Genomic DNA, 19,018 nt, shown 5'->3' on the forward strand with positions numbered 1-19,018 from the left:
AATTAAAAGGGGAAATAAAAGAAAAGTGGAAGGGAAGGTTATCTTTTTTTAATGCCCAAACAATAGAATTAGACCTTCTGATTTTATTATTAACATATAAATATAATCACAACATATTATGTGTTGCTATTACCATGTCTTAGATAGCTTGGATTATAACATTTTTCACAACTATTCCAATACCAAACTTGACACTTCTGTTTAACCTACTTATTAAAGTCTTTATTAACTTTGGAAGATAAGAGTTCAACTGTCCATCAGTGACATAAATATTTTGTGCTAAAAATGTTTCCACCTCCCATCTTGTCATCTTGGTCACATCTTGCTATCACGCAAACTGAACTCTACTAGGTAAGGAGTCTCTTCACTTCACAGTTGGGATTCTGTCTTCTAGAATAAAACATTTTCATAAAATTTTATCTTATATCTAGTCAGATGTGAATCAATATAGTATTTACTCCATTATAGAGATAATAAAGCTGAGGTAGGACTGGGGAGATAGCATATTGACTATACAAAAGACTTTCATATATGAAGCTGGTTCCAAGGTCTTAGGTCCAAATCTCAGCACCACAATAAGACAAAGCTGAACTGTCCTCTGGCTTCTCTATAATTCTCTGTGTATCTTTCTCTCTCTGTCATTAAAAAATAAATAATATAATTTTTTATTTTTTTAATTTCTTTATTGTGAATTAATGTTTTGCATTCAACAGTAAATACAATAGTTTGTACATGCATAACACTTGCCAGTTTTCCATATAACAATACAACCCCCACTAGGTCCTCTGTCATCCTTTCTGGACCTATATTCTCCCCCCCAGCCACCCCAGAGTCTATTATTTTGGTGCAACATACCAATTCCAGTTCAGGTTCTACTTGTGTTTTCTCTTCTGATCTTGTTTTTCAACTTCTGCCTGAGAGTGAGGTCATCCCATATTCATCCTTCTGTTTCTGACTTATCTCACTTAACATGAATTTTTCATCCAAGATTGGCTGAAAACAGTGAAGTCATCATTTTTTATAGCTGAGTAGTATTCCATTGTGTATATATACCACAACTTTCTCAGCCACTCATGTGTTGTTGGACAGATGGGTTGCTTCCAGGTTTTGGCTATTACAAATTGTGCTGCTAAGAACATATATGTACTCAGATCTTTTTGGATTGGTATATTGGGTTCCTTAGGATATATCCCCAGGAGAGGAATTGCAGGATCATAGGGTAGGTTCGTTTCTAGCCTTCTGAGAGTTCTCCAGACTGTTCTCTACAGAGGTTGGGCCAATTTATATTACCACTAGCAATGCAGGAGAGTTCCTTTAACCCCACAACCTCTCCAGCATTTGCTGCTGTTACCTTTTCTGATGTATGGCATTCACACAGGAGTGAAGTGGTATATCATTGTTGTCTTTATTTGTATTTCTCTGACAATCAAAGACTTGTATCTTTTTGGATCTCTTCTGTGGCAAATATCATGTCCATGTCCTCTCCCCATTTTTGGATGGGGTTATTTGTTTTCTTGTTGTTGAGTTTGGCAAGTTCTTTGTATATTTTGGTGATTAAACTCTTATGTATGGCATGTAAAGATCTTCTCCCATTCTGTGAGGGGTCTCTTTGTTTGGGTATTGGTTTCTTTTGCTGGGCAGAAGCTTTCTAATTTGATGTCGTCCCATAGGATTATGCTTGCCTTAGTCTTCTTTGTAATTAGATTCGCTTCTTTGAAGATGTCTTTAAAATTTATGCGGAAAAAAGTTCTGCCAATATTTTCTTCTAAGTATCTGATAGTTTCTGGTCTAACATTCAAGTCCTTGATCCACTTGGAATTTACTTTTGATAGTATACATAGAAAACCTTAAGGAATCCAGCAAGAAGCTTTTGGAAATTATCAGGCAATACAGTAAGATGTCAGGCTATAAAATTAACATTCAAAAGTCAGTGGCATTCCTCTATGCAAACACTAAGTTAGAAGATGAAATCTAGAAATCAATTCTTTTTACTATAGCAACAAAAAAACAATAAAATATCTAGGAATAAACCTAACCAAAGAAATGAAAGACTTGTATACTGAAAATTATGAGTCACTACTCAAGGAAATAGAAAAAGACACAAAGAAGTGGAAAGATATTCCATGTTCATGGGTTGGAAAAATCAACATCATCAGAATGAATATACTACCCAGAGCTATATACAAATTGAATGCTATCCCCATCAAGATTCCAACCACATTTTTTAGGAGAATAGAACAAATGCTACAAATGTTTATCTGGAACCAGAAAAGACCTAGAATTTCCAAAACAATCTTGAGAAGAAAGAACAGAACTGAAGGCATCACACTACCAGATCTAAAATTGCATTATAGGGCTGTTGTCATCAAAACTGCATGGTACTGGAACATGAATAGACACACTGACCAGTGGAATAGAACTGAGAGCCTAGAAATAAGCCCCCACATCTATGGACATCTAATCTTTTACACAGGTGCCCAGAAATCAGTCTCTTCACCAAACTGTGTTGTAATAAATGGGTTGAAACATGAAGAAGAATGAAACGGATCCACTATATTTCACCAAATACAAAAATAAATAATATTTTTAAAGAAAAGTGTGGTATAGAGTCATTAAAAAAAAGCTTAAAAGGAGAGAACAACATAATGGACCCCCTTTGAGCCCCTATAGGACCTTGCCCTCAATGTGGATCAATAATAGTAGGGAATGTTCCATTCTTCAAGGGGAGGTGAGAAAACACACTATACCTACTACCCAAAGAAGATGGGTCCTGAAATTAGTGCAGCCTGGAATGTTCCTAGCAGTGAGCACAGAATGTGAGCCCAGAACTACAGGGATGCAGAGGTCACATAGGCTCCTGTGCTGACAATGGGCCCCTGATTAAACTGGTGGGGTTTACAGTTAACAAGATTTATATAATTTCCCCATAATTGGGAGCTACTCTCTTCCCTGATCCAGCTTTCTAGTCTTTTTTCCAACTATCACACCATCTCCCCAGACAATTAACTTGGGTTCACCTGCATACTAGACGTCAGGTGAAGGCAAAAACTAGTAAAACCATGGGCCTTCTGGAATATATATAAAATAGACCTTTTTCCAAAATGGAGACCCAAATCTTCATCTGCAATATTCATGCTTGTAGGTTCATAATTAGTCAAAAATTTGCTCTGCATTATATCTTAACTTTTTTTGAGCCATCAGTTTCCAGTTGTTACCATGATGCCAACCTGTCTTCCTTGGGCAGAGGACCCCACCATGTGTCTTGAAGCCTTACCTCCCCAGATCCTTTCCACATTAGGGAAAGAGAGAGAGAGGCTGGGAACTCGGATTGACCTGCCAATGCCCATGTTCAACGGAGAAGCAGTTACTGAAGCCAGACCTTCTACTTTCTGCACCCCACAATTATCCTGGGTCCATGGGATATTTTATCTGTGGGATAAAGAATATGAAAGTTATCAAGAGATTAGATATGGAGCTCTGGGGGTGGGCAGTGTGTGGAAATGTACCCCTCTTATCCTATGATCAGTGTTTCCATTTTACAAATAAAAAAATAGTAATAGTAAAAAGTAAAAGAAAGTTGGAGGCGAGAGTATCTTGCAGACACCTATCATGGGGAAATGAGAGGTTGTACCTATGTGAAAATTATAATGTAGACCATTAACTCCTCAATAAAGAAGAAAATTGAACAGAAAAAAAAAGACTTTACAAGGTTCTAATAATCTTATTATGCAAAAGAGAAAATGAAGAATAAAATAAAACATGAATATTATTTGACTTCTTATACTGGTTCCAACATTTACAGCCCTAACACATTGTATTGAAGTTGTTTTTTTTTTAAGTTTATTGATGCTTTCATGGACATTGACTAAGAACTCAGATTGTCCCAAGAGGTGACTAAGCTCAACAGCCACCTAGACTAAGTCTACATGGCTTTTCCCTAAAGGAGCCCAAGACTTCATGGGAAAAACACTAATCATAGAATAACTGCAAAAATAAAGTTTTAAAATATAAAAAAATAAAAAGTTCTAAGCACTCAGAAGAAACACTATACAACTGGCCAAGAGATAGACTGGCAAAAAGTATATATTAAATAAAGGACAGTTATTGTCCCTATCACAACCTTTGTTAGAATAATCACAAAAATTAGTACAGAAAAACTTGAAGTCAACGAAGACCCCATTAAAACCCTAGCTTTGTTTCCTCCCTAACTTAAGGACAGATCCTGTAAACCTAAAACTGGTTTGAATTCAACAAAGGACACTTAACTGGGAGAAACTGTAAGCTTGTCAGATAATGAAATGACTACAAAAGCTAGATAAGGGCAAGAAAATGGCTTGATTAATGATGGCCTCTTTGGCCATTATCAGGCCACCCACTCACCAAGGGTCCTAGACAGGGAATACTTGGATTTACCCCTAGAGATCATTATGGGCCCAGACCTCTTATAGAGCTCTTTCTCTACCATCACTGGACACACTCCTTGGGAATATCATTATAAGCCTTTTTGCAGGCTTCTTCAGGAACATACCATCACCATGAAATAGAATTGGTAGGGACTGCCCCACTCTTTGAAGAGACACTGGGTCATCCTACTCTGCCATATGAGGATAAATATCTCTGAAATGAGCACAGTCTAGAATGTTCCCAGGTGTGACTATGGACTGTGAGCTGTCTGACAAGGACTCAGAGGTTGTAGGTTCCTGTGCTAATTATGAATGTATATGGGCCCTGGGTTAGATCACTGTTATAAACAGTTAATTGAATTTATATATTTTCTTCTAATTTACAAGCAACTCTCTGCCCTAATCCTGGTTCCTAGTTCTACTCTAAACTATGACACCATCTTTCCAACAATATTTCTGGGCCACCCCTATGTTAGCTATCATGCAAAGATTATTAAGATATAGGTTCCTAGGAACATTCCTAAAATAAACTTCCATCTTCCTTCTACCCTAGGTTCCCTACTTTCATCTGTTGTATTCTTACTTTTTGGTTCCTGTTTATTAAACATTTTGTCCTGCTTTCCATCTTACTGTATATCAGCCACCAAATTCCAGATGCTAGTGATATTATTCTGACTTCGCTGGGTAGAAAATTTCCTCATCAATGAATGCTTCCTGGAACCTCACCTCTCAGAGCCCTACATTATTAGAGAAAGACAGAAACAGACTGTGCACTTGGATAGACCTTCCAATAGCCATATCCAGGGAAGAAGCAATTACAGAAGTCAGAAATTTCACCTTCTGCACCCCAAAAGAACTTTGGTCCACATTCCCAGAGGGATAATCAATAGGTAAGTTTCCAATAGAAGGGATAGGACATACAACCCTGGTGGTAGGAACTGTATGGAATTACAATTAGAACCCTTACAATCTTGTAAATCAATATTAAATTACTAATAAAAAACAAAACATAAAAAGGTTGTCATCTTCAAGATTATTCAATGTTTCTTATAAAAGCAAAGCTTAAATTAATATAAGGTTTCACTTGATAGCAGTCAACATATGAGTCTGACTTTAAGTAGTTAATTTAAAGAATCTATGACTTGCTTTTTATAGAGCTTAATCTCAATCAACAAAAACAAATATGAAGGGACCAAAACTCTACTAGACTCTAAAACTAACTGTCTGTTTTAGGGAGTGCTAAGATCTCAGCTAGAAATTTTTCCTTTTGCTTCAAAGTTGTATCAGTGTGCATGTGGGTGCATTGTACAAAGCAAACTATGTAAATCTGTAATTTGTACCTCCTGAATTCCAAATCTTCCCAGAGAATGCATAAATTGATATTCCTGTAGTTCTACTATGTTGAGCAACTCATGAAATGTCATTGTATCTCAGAAGAAAACAGTGCACAGAATCCAGAAAAGTATCCATGTTTCTGCAATACCTTAGACATGAGTGTGATGACGTAGACACTAAAAACACAGAGTTTATTCTGCACCTTTATCCCTGGGAGAATGCAAACTGTGAGGGAGAAGAGTTGGGAACTGCTACTGTATAACTGATTCTTTTTACCTGTTTCACTTGTTTCCATTTGTACCTGTTTCACTTGCTTCCATTTGCTACAATACACTGTTTGACAACACCAGATTTAAAATGTAAATTTGAAAAAAGCACCAACAAATACATAAACAAAATAAATCAAATAAGATAGCACAGTGTCTCCTACATTAAGCACTCTGAATTTTAGCTGTCTTATTATTTTTAGTGGTAAAAGTTGCATTTGATTTTGACTACTATTATTTCACCTCCAGCTAAAACTTATTTGGCATGCCAACTATGAACCAGTCATTATTTCTGTAATCCATAAATATAGACATTTCACTAGCATCTTGCTTTATCTAGAGTCTTGTAAAGATTTTCATCATTGTTTTACCAATGGTCATTTTTCCTGACACTCAAATATTACTGTAACTACCTTGAATGACTAAAATCAAAGAAATGCAAACTGTTAAAAATAAAATATAGAGATGAAGGGGTTGCAACTATGTGTCAACTATACTGTACACAATCCACACCAGCCCCATTCAAGTATAATAACAAGAAGGAAAATATAAATAAAATTTCCAAGTAGCATTGGGATTGTGTCACATAATTTGTGATAGTAGCAGAAAATCACTATGTAGCATAAAATATCTGGTCTACACACACAACAGAAAATAAGAATGCAATTAGGCCTGCAAAAGAGTGTACTATTTAGTAATTTTTCATGTAAATGAACTAGTACTAGTCTTTCTACATACAAATGGATCATATCATTGTGTCAACTATAGATGCCAATGGTACTAGCAATAAATAAGATATTTGAGAGGGAACCTGATAATAGTGGTTAAGTACAGGGAACTTTTTACATTAGCTTACTTACAATAATATTCATTAAATAAATAAACAAAAAAGTAGAATGTTAGTCTCTAGTAGTTGAATTTGTTAGAAATATTTGTTTTAGGTTTTTCTGACTACCCTCTTGATAAGTGGTTACTGTTGGTTTTCGTTTATTTTTTTAGTTTACTTCCATGTGTTTTGTAGATCTTAGAAATTACTATGTTTCTCATACTGTATCTTCACTCTTTCATCCTCTGTTTTAATTTTATTTATTTTTATTTTATAGAGACAGAAAAAAATCAAAAGGGAGGGGAAATTGAAAGGAAGAAAGAGAGAGAAAGAGAGACTTGCAACACTATTTCACAGCTTGTGAAGCTTTCACCCTGCAGGTAGAGGCAGGGATTTTGAACCCAGGACCTTGTTCATGGTAATGTGTGCACTCAGCTTAGTGTGCCACCACCTGACCTCTCTCTATTTTTTTTTTTTTTGTCTCCAGGGTTATTGCTGGGGCTCAGTGCCTGCACCACAAATCCACTGCTCCTGGAGGCCATTTTTTTCCTTTTTTGTTGTTGTTGTCACCCTTATTGCCCTTGTTGTTGTTATTATTGTTGTTAGATAGGACAGAGAGAAATCAAGAGGGGGGGAGACAGAGAGGGAGAGAGAAAGATACCTGCTTCACCACCTGAAAAGTGACCTCCTTGCAAGTGGGGAGCCAGGGGCTCGAACCAGGATCCTTACACTGGTCCTTGTGCTTTGCAGCATGTGCACTTAACCTGCTGCTCTACCACCTGGCCCCCCTTTTTCTCTATTTTTAGATAAGAAAACTTTCTCTTTGAAAGAGGTAAGTATGTAAGTGTGGGTTTTTTTATTCTTTGCAGGAATTTTTTTAAAAAGAATTTTTTTATTATCTTTATTTATTAGATAGAGACAATCAGAAATTAAGATGGAGAGACAAAGAGAGATAGGAAAACACCTGCAATACTGCTTCACCACTTGAACAGTTTTCTCCCTGCAGGTGTGGACCAGGGCCTTGAACCTGGGTCCTTGTACTTTGTGACATGTGCACTCAATCAGGTGCATCACCACCAGGCCCCAGCAGGAAAAAGTAAAACTTAATATGAAACAAAAAATGAATTAAAATAATTGAAAGTGAAATTTTAAAATATTTTTAGCTTTTTGTGGAAGAGCTAAAAATATCATACATTTAATGACAGAAAAAAAAATCTATGGAAGGTAATGTCTGTGTTGGAGGGAGAAAATTCCTTCTCACTAAGCTGCAAGCCTTGACTTTCCCCCTCACCATATCTTTCCCTTATGTTTCTGGTGGAATATATCTTGTAGTCTGCATCTTATATCATAATAAAGCTCCTATTCTAATGGGTTTTCTTTCTAAAAATGTCAAGATAGTAAGTTATAAGATGAGAAAGAATATAATCCGATGAAAAACATAAAGATGAGAAGTTGCTCAAGATGAAAGAAAACTGGCATGAATGAAAAAATAGGGAATTTATTCCCTCTGGGAACTTATAGCCTAGAAGAGGTGTCAGTATATATTTTTTCCCTGTGGAATGTTATCTAAGAAATATCTTTAATATTATGTGTTATATGAGACTAAGCACAGTCATCACAGTAGTAGTAGCACTTCTTTTGTACTTTGTAGAAGAAAAACTGCTATAGATGATAAATGAGTATGATTCAAATTCAAAGGATCTTTTATCAAATCAGTTTTTGGAAGGGAAATGATCACTTATAAGACAGTTGTTGTATGTATAGTTTTCCTTGCTTTCTTGCTTTAATTTTACCAAAGCACTGTTCTGTTCTGGCTTATGACTGTACCTGGAATTGAACCTAGGACCTTTGGTCCTCAGGGGTGAAAGTCTTTTCTGCACAACCATTTTGCTTTCTCCAGCCCACATATGTAGTCTCTTGTCTCTCTATGGTAGATATGTGCCCACTGTACCAACCCCATCTAACGTCTCCCCCCACCATAGTGTACTGTGGTCCCTCCTGCCTGCACCATTCAGAGTCCTTGGATCTGATGCAAAAGATCAAAGATAGTCTAAGTTATACCCTACCCTGTATTTTCCCCTTCCTTCTTTTTAAAAATTTTTTTTAAATATTTATTTATTCCCTTTTGTTACCCTTGTTGTTTTATTGTTGCCATTTAAAAATGTACAAACTTTTCTGAGTTCTCAGGTTTAAAAAAATACAAAAGATGATGAATCAGTTTGCTGCTTCCATAGTTTACACAGCTGGAAAGCTATGCTTACTTCATAATCCAGTTGTCAGATCTAGAATTATTGGGAAAGTAATGCTTCTCTTCTTAAGGAATGGATTTTCTCCCCATTAGGATTTTTTATGACTATTTTTTTCTCTTAAAAGATCTCTTGGCATTTTCACTTTCAGATATTGTATATGTTGGATTGTTTTTTTTTTTAATTCAGTATCATTTTATTGAGGGAACATTGGTTTATGGGATTATTATTATCACAAGGGTATATTTATTTCAAGATAGGTGCCAGTCAGTTTCACTCTCTACCAAATCATCATCCTATTCCACCATAAAGATTTATTCTTACTCAAACTCATGAGAAGATCAGATACAGGAAAGTAAGAGAAAGTGATATCTGATTTCAACTGAAGAAGGAGCTAGGGCTTTGTCCTCAACTAATTATGTAGAAAAATAGGAGTCAGGTATTTAAGATGAAGGGAATTTGATAGAGACCAGAATATTGTAGTAAAATTCTCAGAGAGCTTTTTTCATTTCAAGCCCAAGATTCCAGAGCTTAGGAAAAGCCCTGGAAGCTAACATAAAAATACATATTTTAATTCATTTTAAAAAATGCTATAGGTTTATCTTTGGAAACCAGTGCCTGCACAATGATTCAACCACTCCAGGTGGCCTTTTTTCCGTATTTTTTTTTTCCCTGAGAAAAGGGATGGATGGGGGGGGGGGGGGGGCGGAGAGAACCACAGCACTGCTTCAGAGCTCATGGAACTTCCCTCCTACAGTCAGGGACCAGAGTCCTTATGCATGATGTAACATGTTTGCCCAACAGGGTGTGCCACTGCCTGGACTACTCTTTTTTTTTAAAGAGTCTGGCCCTCACAACAAATTTCACCACTTCCAAGCCACTTTTTGTGGGGAAAAGATAAATAAATATCCTAGGCCTCCTTTAAAAGTTCCTGTCAATACAAATTCTGCAGACATAATTCTGAAATTCTAAAAATGGTGTTATATCCAGAAATACCAAAAAAGACTTGTATTTTTATTTTAAGCTGGAAAGCTATTTTTATCTCCCTCCTTCTCCTCCTATTGTTCTTTTCCTCCTCCTTTTCCTCCCTCTTCTTCTTTAACCCACACCCCTACACTCTCTTAATGGAAGTCACTGAAATATGATTATTAATAAAGTCATTCTCAAGCTCAGGCAGTCAATAAAAGCATCTTGTTGTTACAAGGACTTTACCGCTCCAAGCTTTTCCAGATATAAAGGGAGAAGGAGAGTCATGAATTAAAGATATACTACAGCACCAAAAAACATATAAATATATTATAGCATCAAATATATACATATGTATATACCCATATACTAATATATATATATCAAATATACATAGCACCATAAAAATATATTACAATACCACTAAAACTTCCCCCAGTGTTCAAATCTGAATGACATGTATAGCAAAGCAGGCAAATAATCCAAGTTATTTTGCCAGCCCAATGCATTTTATTAAAATGTGAATTAATTGATACCCAAAAAGTTGAATTGGAACTTGGGGCTGTGGATGGCATTAATTATCATAGTTTAGACCTTTTATTATAATCTCTATAAACTCAAATTTTTTTTTTGACAGAGAGATGGGGGGGGAGGGAGAGGGAGAGGGAGAGGGAGAGGGAGAGGGAGAGGGAGAGGGAGAGGGAGAGGGAGAGGGAGAGAGGAGCCACAGTACAGGCAGTGCTGGGGGTCACACTGGGAACCGCAGACATGCAAAGCTCTTGCTCTCCCAACTAAGCAACTTCCTCAAGCACTGAAATAGTTTTGATGACTATCTTACAAATAAAAAACAGATTAACATTTAAAATTTCCATAATCTCCAAGTCTCCTAGATATCTTTTAAATCTGTTTTCTTGATTATAAAATACCAGTAATTTGGAAATAGTTTAATAAATCTGGGCATTTAATTATATCAGTTTCTCCTCAGCACACAAGTAATTTTATGATGATCATATTGGCCACTTCCACTGGTTGGTAGGAGGTTCATCTACTAACAGCTCCCATGGTTTCCACTGGACCATTTTTCTTGCCAGACTTAGTTCGTTTTCAGCCTGAACAATCACCTCTTCTATTTGGCCACTCTGAAGTTGTTCTTCTAATTTTTTCACATTTGGTTCCGCTTTAACCATGCTAAGCTTCTCATTTGTAATCTGCTCTGTGTATTTCCTATATGCTGTATTTTTAGGGATTTGATCAAGAACATCCAGAATCTTTGCATACAATATCTTTAGTCTCTTGTGTAGAGTGTCACACACAGCCAATTCCACTAGGCCAGTGGTCTTTTTCAGCAGACCCGCCATGACAGCCCCAGCAAGCCAACTATAAACTCAAATTTAAGAAGCACTACATTAGAGCAGTGGTTCTCACACTTGAATGAATATTAGAATTATCTAAAAGAGTTTATGATAACACTGAATACTAAACACTACTCTTGGGGTGCTGATTTTCTGGTTCAGAGGTGTCTAGAAATGTGAATTTCTAAATAAATTTCCTGGTGCTACTGGGAATGTTGGTCACTGAGAGTGACATACTTGTTGAAAACTGATTTGCTTTTAAATTTTCTTGTTTAAAAAAGTGAAGATATTGACAAGACCATAGGACAAAAGATGTATAATTCCACACAATTTCAAACACCAGAACTCCCTATGTCATCCCCTCATTGAAAGCCTCCCTCTTCTTTATTCCTCTGGGAATATGGACCCAAGGTCATTACAGGGTGCAGAAGTTGGAAGGTCTGGCTTCTGTAATTGCTTCCCCACTGAACATGGGCATTGACAGGTCGATCCATACTCCCAGCCTGTCTCTCTCTTTCCCTAGTGGGGCAGTGTTCGGGGGAATCTGAGCTCCAGGACACATTGGTAGGTTTATCTATCCTGGGAAGATTTTTCTGAAAAACACATTTAGCAAAGCACTATGATACTACATGGCTCTCATAACTAGACTAATCTGAGTTCTCTATTTTCAGTTCAAATGTGACCATAGGAATTTGTATCTGTTTAAAACTTGCAGTTGCATCACTATCTAACAACACCTGAGGGTATTTCACAATCAAAAGGTAGTGATAAATGAGATTTCAATACAAAAATCTTTATGTAAAAAAAATTTTTCAATATGTGCTATTAGTATACTCTTTTTTTATTGTTAAGATTCCTTCCCCAAAAATGTTTGAACTGAATACTAAAACAATTTCCAGAATTTGAAGCATTATGATGCCTACCTGCTCTTATTTGTATCTCAGACCTGGGAAATATCTTGCTAGCAATAGCTAGAAGATGAAGGAATAGTAACAACTTGAGTTAACACCTATAATAACTGCTGAGAACATAATAAGGAAATTAAGGCTGAGATGATCTCCCCTAAGGACAAGTGATCAGTGAGTTCCAGATAAGATTCTCATAGAGTTCTGTCAAGCTGTACCATGCCTGCTTGATATACAATCTGTTAAAAATAACAGCAAGTCAAAATAGCATAACATGACACAGAGCCTTCGTAATTTCTGTCTTGTTTTATTTGAATTACATTGACTTGTAGGATCTGCAACATGTTCATTTTTGTGGATATTTCAAAAATAAATTTTGATTTTCAATTAGTTTTTAACACATGTAAAACTTCCTTTGCCGGCAGTGAGGGAAATCATTAAGATCTATAGAAAATTTCTTAATAGAACATGCTGATTCTACTGAGCTATATTTACCATGGACAGACACTTCTGTGAATGTCAGGATACTCTCCAAAATGTCAGCCTTATCCTCTGCATAGGAAAGCTCATTTAATGGAAGAGGCTTCAGAGATGCACAGTATGGGCTCAGCTAGGGGTTGAATAGGGAACTAAAGGTACTGCTGGGATTTAAGAGGGATGTGTGGGTAATGGCAACCACAATGGCCACAAAGGGTTTCTCTAAGAAAGAACTGTAGTCAGATACTCCAACTCCAGCTAATCCATGAAAAAAAAAAAAAAAAGCAGCAGTGAAAAGAAGTTTTCATCTTGTGTTTTCCGTGTGGACACCTGCATAACTGGCAATATTCAGATATCTTGTTTGAAACTGACAACTTCCAGAATTTGTAGCCTAGCTCCATTTGCTAAAAACACAATTTAAATGTCAACACATTTTACTTACTTGGAGTAAGAATTTCATACTTGTCTAGATACAATTATTATTTTTTCTTTTTTTTTTTTTTACTTCTTTATTGGGGGATTAATGGCTTACAGTCAACAGTGAGATACAATAGTTTATACACGCATAACTCTTCCATATAACAATACAACTCCTACTAGGTCCTCCTCTGCCATCATGTTCCACGACCAGAAACAAAACCCCCACCCAAGTCTTTTCTTTGGTAGAATACTTCAACTCAAGTCCAAGTTCTGCTTAGTGTTTTCCCTTCTAATCTTGTAACTGCTGTCTTTGAGTGAGATCATCTCATATTCTTCCTTTTGCTTCTGAATTATTTCACTTTACATGATTTCTTCATGCTCCATCCAAAATGGGGTAATGAATGTGAATTCACCATTTTTAATAACTGAATAGTATTCCATTATGTATATATACCACAAATTATTCAGCTACCCATCTATTGTTGGACACCTGGGTTGCTTCCAGGTTTTGGCTATTACAAATTGTGCTGCTATGAACATAGGTATACAAAAATATTTTTTGATGGGTATACTTGGTTCCTTAGGATAGATCCCTAGGAGATGAATTACAGGATCATAGAGGAAGTCCACTTCTACCCTAATGAGAGTTCTCCAGACTGCTCTCCACAGGACTTGGACCAACTGACATTCCCACCAGCAGTGCAGGAGGGTTCTTTTGTCCCCATAGCCTTTCCAGCATTTGTTGCTGCTACCTTTTCTGATGTATGATATTCTCACAGGAGTGAAGTGGTGCCAGGGTCCAGTCTAGTTTGGAAAGGAAGATTTATAATCCTGATGCTCATTTTCTCCTCCTGGGATCCATTGTTTGGGATGGAATGCTTCCGTATTTCCGACAGGCATGTATGGCTCTTAAAAGCAAACACCCAGATACCTGGATTATAGCTACACAGGATCTTAGATCAAGCTCTTTTCAAGCACCTATGATGCAGGCCTATGCAGCTACCTTACATAAGCAAAAAGGGGCTTGCTTTCAGTGCGGTGCCAAGGGCATTGGCATAACAATGTCCAGAAAATAAGCTGGACCCTGCCTCCAGTCAGGGCAACCCCGTCTCCAGTCAGGGCAACCCCGCCTCCAGTCAGGGCAACCCTGCCTCCAGTCAGGGAACCAGAGACCACGAATGCCTTCTCCCAGATGCCAGAAAGGGTTTCACTGGAAGAGAGATTGTTGGTCAAGGTTCCATAGGAATGGCACACCCCTGCCAAATGTAAACAGAGATTTAAACTAGGTGTGGGGCTTCCCTTAGCCCTGCCCCCAAGAGGGAATGAAGCAGGTCACCCACTTGGTGACGTGCCCTTCTTCCATAAACAGAAGCCCAGCTTGGGACCCAACCCATCCTATGCCCACCACGCCAAGTAACAATAGCAGACGGTGAGCAGAAGGAGGAATGCATGGTGTGTGGGAACTTCCAGCATAGAAATAACCAGCTGGAGCAAGAGAACACCTCAGATTCAGAGCCTGAGATTTTGTGGACAACCCCTGTTTTAGATAGGGGTCATCCAACTATGACAGTAAATATTGGTAATATTCCTTTTAAGTGTTTGATTGACATGGGAGCTAATAAGACAATCTTAAGATAAGCAGAGGTTCCCCAGAGTTGGGAACTCCTCCCAGGACCATGCTTACATGGTGTTGGAGGGTTGACTCAGGCATTCCTCACATGAGATTCCCTTGTGTGGGAAGATCCAGAAGGGACTACTGGATACTTTCTGCCTTTAATAGCTGATATAAGCAGCAATTTATTGGGAAGAGACTTGCTGGAATCTTTGGATGTAGTGATATCCTCAGACACCTCTGCAGGACACCACACTCACTCCTGTGAGACTGCTAGACCCAACCAGCACCCCCCATACTAACTGCCACTGTTCATAACAGAACTTCCCACTTAGATTGGCTTTCTAATGAGCCTTTCTGGGTGGAACAATGGCCTTTGCCTAGGCAGAAGCTAGAAATTTTAAAAGAACTCGTCCAAGAGCAGTTGTCTTTGGGACACATTCATCATTCTCGGAGCCCATGGAATACTCCGGTCTTTGTGATTAAAAAGTGCTCAGGAAAATGGCACCTCCTCCAATATCTTTATGCGGTTAATAAAGCCATGCAGGTTTGGGGCTCCCCCCAAAGGGGTTTGCCTCTTGCTTCTGCGATTCCCACAGGAATTCCAATTATACCTATTGATATACAGGATTGTTTTTTCTCTATTCCCTTACACCCACAAGATTGTAAACATTTTGCCTTCTCTGTTCCTTCTATTAATAATGCTGGCCCTGCCGACAGATATGAATGGGTGGTACTGCCCCAGGGTATGGCCAATAGTCCTACAATTTGTCAAGAGGCTGTTAAATCTGCCCTTTTTCCATATATTCATAAGGGCCTTAAGGTTTTTCATTATATGGATGACGTGTTAATATGGGGAGAATTAGATACAGATCTCTCCACCCTATGTGATTTTCTAATCCCTGCCTTAAAGAAAAGTGGACTTAATGTAGCTCCTGAGAAGATACAGCTAATTCCTCCAATATCTTTCTTAGGGTCAGAGATTTCCTTAACGTACATTCATCCCTTAAAACCTTGTGTTACTTTTCCTTCTAATCTCACTCTTGCTTCTTTACAAAGTTTTCTTGGAAATTTTAATTGGCTTAGGCAGTATCTTTATCTGCCTACTAGCTGCCTGAAACCACTGTTTGATCTGTTAAAAGGAAACAAACAGCCCTCCTCAAAGCGTATGTTAACCACCGAAGCCTCCTTGTCACTGGAAAAAGTTAACCAGGCTCTCCAGGACATGCACCTTGTTCAGTTCTCCCCCTCCTCTCCAATAAATCTTCTAATCTTTAACTCTACCCCCATGGTAGTGGGGGCACTGTGGCAGAAGCATGGTGTTCTCGAATGGCTTCATACACCAGTAGGCGGAGCTCCAAGACTTCTTACAGAGATTGACGCCTTAGCATTCATAGTTCGCCAAGAAAGAAATAGATCAGTACAGGTCTTAGGAAGGGAACCGAATTCAATCATTCTTCCCATTTCTAGGTATCTTCGTATGGTTTTTGTTTTCATATTTTTCTTTCTTTCAAATATATGAAGTTTTGAACCTGGATGTTGACAATGGGAAGAAAGTATGGGACACCACTAGATAGGGTGGAAATGGTACACTAGAATCCCTCCTATAGCTGGGTTAAGTGGGAGGGTATCCCACTAGGTATGGTCAACATGATTCTTAGACAGAAATAACTCTCCCAACTTTTTCACTAGTACTATAAGCCCATTTGTTGCACCTTGCAAAAACCTTCTAGAAAAGATGTAATATATTGCTGTGAATGTTTAAGTAGATGATAACCATAATTATTTGCCTTACTTGTTTTTCATGAGTCCATAATTTTTAGTGATTATCAAGATGTGTGTTTGACCTTTTTTAAGGCTCTATTTCTCCTTTGTTTAACTATGGTAGTAGTCCAGCTTCTGTTTGCATGTCAGGTTGCTATGTATAAAATTGCAATATTCCATGGATCATTAGTTAGGTGTTTAATATTTGGGATTTGTACACAGTTAAAACTATGGCCAGCATACTTCAGGAAAAAAAATTCAACTTTATTACTGGCGGTATCTTTTTTTTTTTGTATGCAAGTAACCTGATTCAGAGAGCTTCTTTAGAAGCCTCCTGCTAACACTAAAATTATGTATACAAAGCCTTAAAAGAAGAAAATTCAAAAATTTAATTTATTTTTGAACATGGAAATTCTAGTCCACAGATAGATTTAGATAACTTTACCATGAATCTAAAGGTTTATCTTGTGGGGGGGTGAACTACAAAGGTTTAAATTCATGCAAAATTAACAAAACCATTTTTTAAAAATTAAGTATGTTAAATCTATATACAGATATGCTTATAGGTACTTGCATAACTATTTTAACCACATATGGTTTCCATGACATACCAGCATATACCACAGGGCTATAGATCTTGGCCAGATATTTCTCTTGAACACTACTTAATCCTTGTGGACATTTAAATATGGTGTTACCCCTGAGATCACAGGCTAAGTGCCCATAAATTTACCACCTTTCTGTCTCTTACAATGTGCTCCACTTTGGAGCTGCCAACATGGAGCCAACTGTCCCTAAGAATGGTTACTTAAGTCTTGAGAGTCTCACCATCATTGCCTTTTTCCATTCACTGACCACACATGCCTGTACCCACCTCTAGATTAATGAGTTCTGAAAAAAATCTCAGTTGCAATTAGTAAGTTTTCAGGTGATTTTCATTGCTTTAACTAGTGAATTAGGAGAGTGACATGCAGCAGTTGTCACACCATGGTAATACCTTTGCTTGTTTTAATATGACCAAGGTAAGAAGGTTTTGTACCTGTAATTACTGAATTAACATTCATCTAAACTGTTTTCTTGTATACAATTACATTCCAACCTTTCTATATGTCCAACATCCCATGTCTTGAAGCCAGATTTCCCTGTAGTATAAAGATTTTCTTCTTTGTTTAAGAAAATCTACTTATTCTCTCAATTCATATCAAATGATACTGCATCTGCCAATCCCAACCTAATCAATGCAACATCAGAATGCTTCACTTCAGACTGAATCCACAGATGTCAGGCATGGAATGTCAACCTTTCAGCCTCATTACTCAGGAGAGACCTTTCCTTTCTCATAGGATTTTCTAATCCTATTTTGGCTGGTTCACTTCCTAACAAAATCTCAAAACCTACATATAGACCAGGTCCCATGAGATAGGGCATATGTACACATGTATCCATACAACTTGGGTCCACCTGCATATCAGAGGTCAGGCTCAGGAAAAAAACTAGTATAGTCATGGACCCCTTGTAATATGACTAAAATAGGCCTACTAGCTATCAAATCATCTGCATTATTCAAGCCTTTAGGTTCATGATTAGTCAACTATTTGTTTGGCTTTATGTTAACTCTTTTTTCAGGCACTAGGTTCCAGATGCTACCATAATGCTACCATAATGCCAACAGGACCTCCGTGGGCAGAGGACCCCACCAATGTGTCCTGGAGCCCCACTTCCCCAGAGTCCTGCCACACTAGGGAAAGAGAGACAGGCTGGGAGTATTGATCGACCTGTCAATGCCCATGTTCAGTGGGGAAGCAATAACAGAAGCCAGACCTCTCACCTTCTGCACCCCATAATGACCTTGGGTCCATACTCCCAGAGGGATAAAGAGTAGGAAAGTTATCAGGGGAGGGGATGGGATATGGAGTTGTGGTTGTGGGAATTGTGTGGAGTTGTACCACTCTTATGCTATGTCTGGGAGTATGAATTGACCTGTTGAAACCCATGTTCTACAGAGAAGCAATTAACAGAAGCCAAACCTTCTACCTTCTGCACTCCATAATGATCCTGTGTTGGGACCATGTGTAAGCCTGATAGAGCTTAGGGAGAACCACCCCCGTCCTTGGATGGAGGTCTGAGAAGATAACCTCTTGGCAAGTCTCTCTCAACCGAGGTGAGCATAAGGGGGGAAACTCAGACTTGGTTCTTTCCTTCTTGACTCTTAGGCCCACAGAAACCCCAGTACTTCCCTCCATTAACTGCAGGCCACATGGCCGCAGATTCACTTATTCAAAGTCACCTTCTGATCACAGAAGAACACACCTTATCACACACTTCATCACACACCTCAGACCCCAGACAAGAGAAATTCCAAACTATATGGCTCTTTGATATCCATCTTCTCTCTGTCTCACCCTATGGGTTTAACCCCTATGCTTCTCTCAAATACCTTTGGATA

The 19,018-nt window shown here is 37.9% G+C and overlaps 1 protein-coding gene and 1 long non-coding RNA gene across 2 annotated transcripts in view; one reads left to right on the plus strand and one right to left on the minus strand.

Annotated features, from left to right (window-relative positions):
* The window catches only part of LOC132539901 (uncharacterized), an 805,919-nt gene that overhangs the window by 646,230 nt on the left and 140,671 nt on the right, over window positions 1-19,018 (plus strand). The gene's annotated exons all lie outside the window — the stretch shown is intronic.
* Window positions 10,983-11,414, minus strand: LOC103121988 (NADH dehydrogenase [ubiquinone] 1 alpha subcomplex subunit 5-like). The gene has a single exon (XM_007532552.3). The coding sequence runs from the start codon at window positions 11,398-11,400 to the stop codon at window positions 11,050-11,052; it is 351 nt and encodes a 116-aa protein (XP_007532614.1). The 5' UTR covers window positions 11,401-11,414; the 3' UTR covers window positions 10,983-11,049.

The sequence above is a fragment of the Erinaceus europaeus genome, chromosome 8, assembly GCF_950295315.1.
Source record: "Erinaceus europaeus chromosome 8, mEriEur2.1, whole genome shotgun sequence".
NCBI lineage: Eukaryota > Metazoa > Chordata > Mammalia > Eulipotyphla > Erinaceidae > Erinaceus > Erinaceus europaeus.

Bases quoted from the DNA above. Each gene is read 5' to 3' on its own strand.
- LOC103121988 (XM_007532552.3), bottom strand. From the start codon at position 11,400: ATGGCGGGTCTGCTGAAAAAGACCACTGGCCTAGTGGAATTGGCTGTG.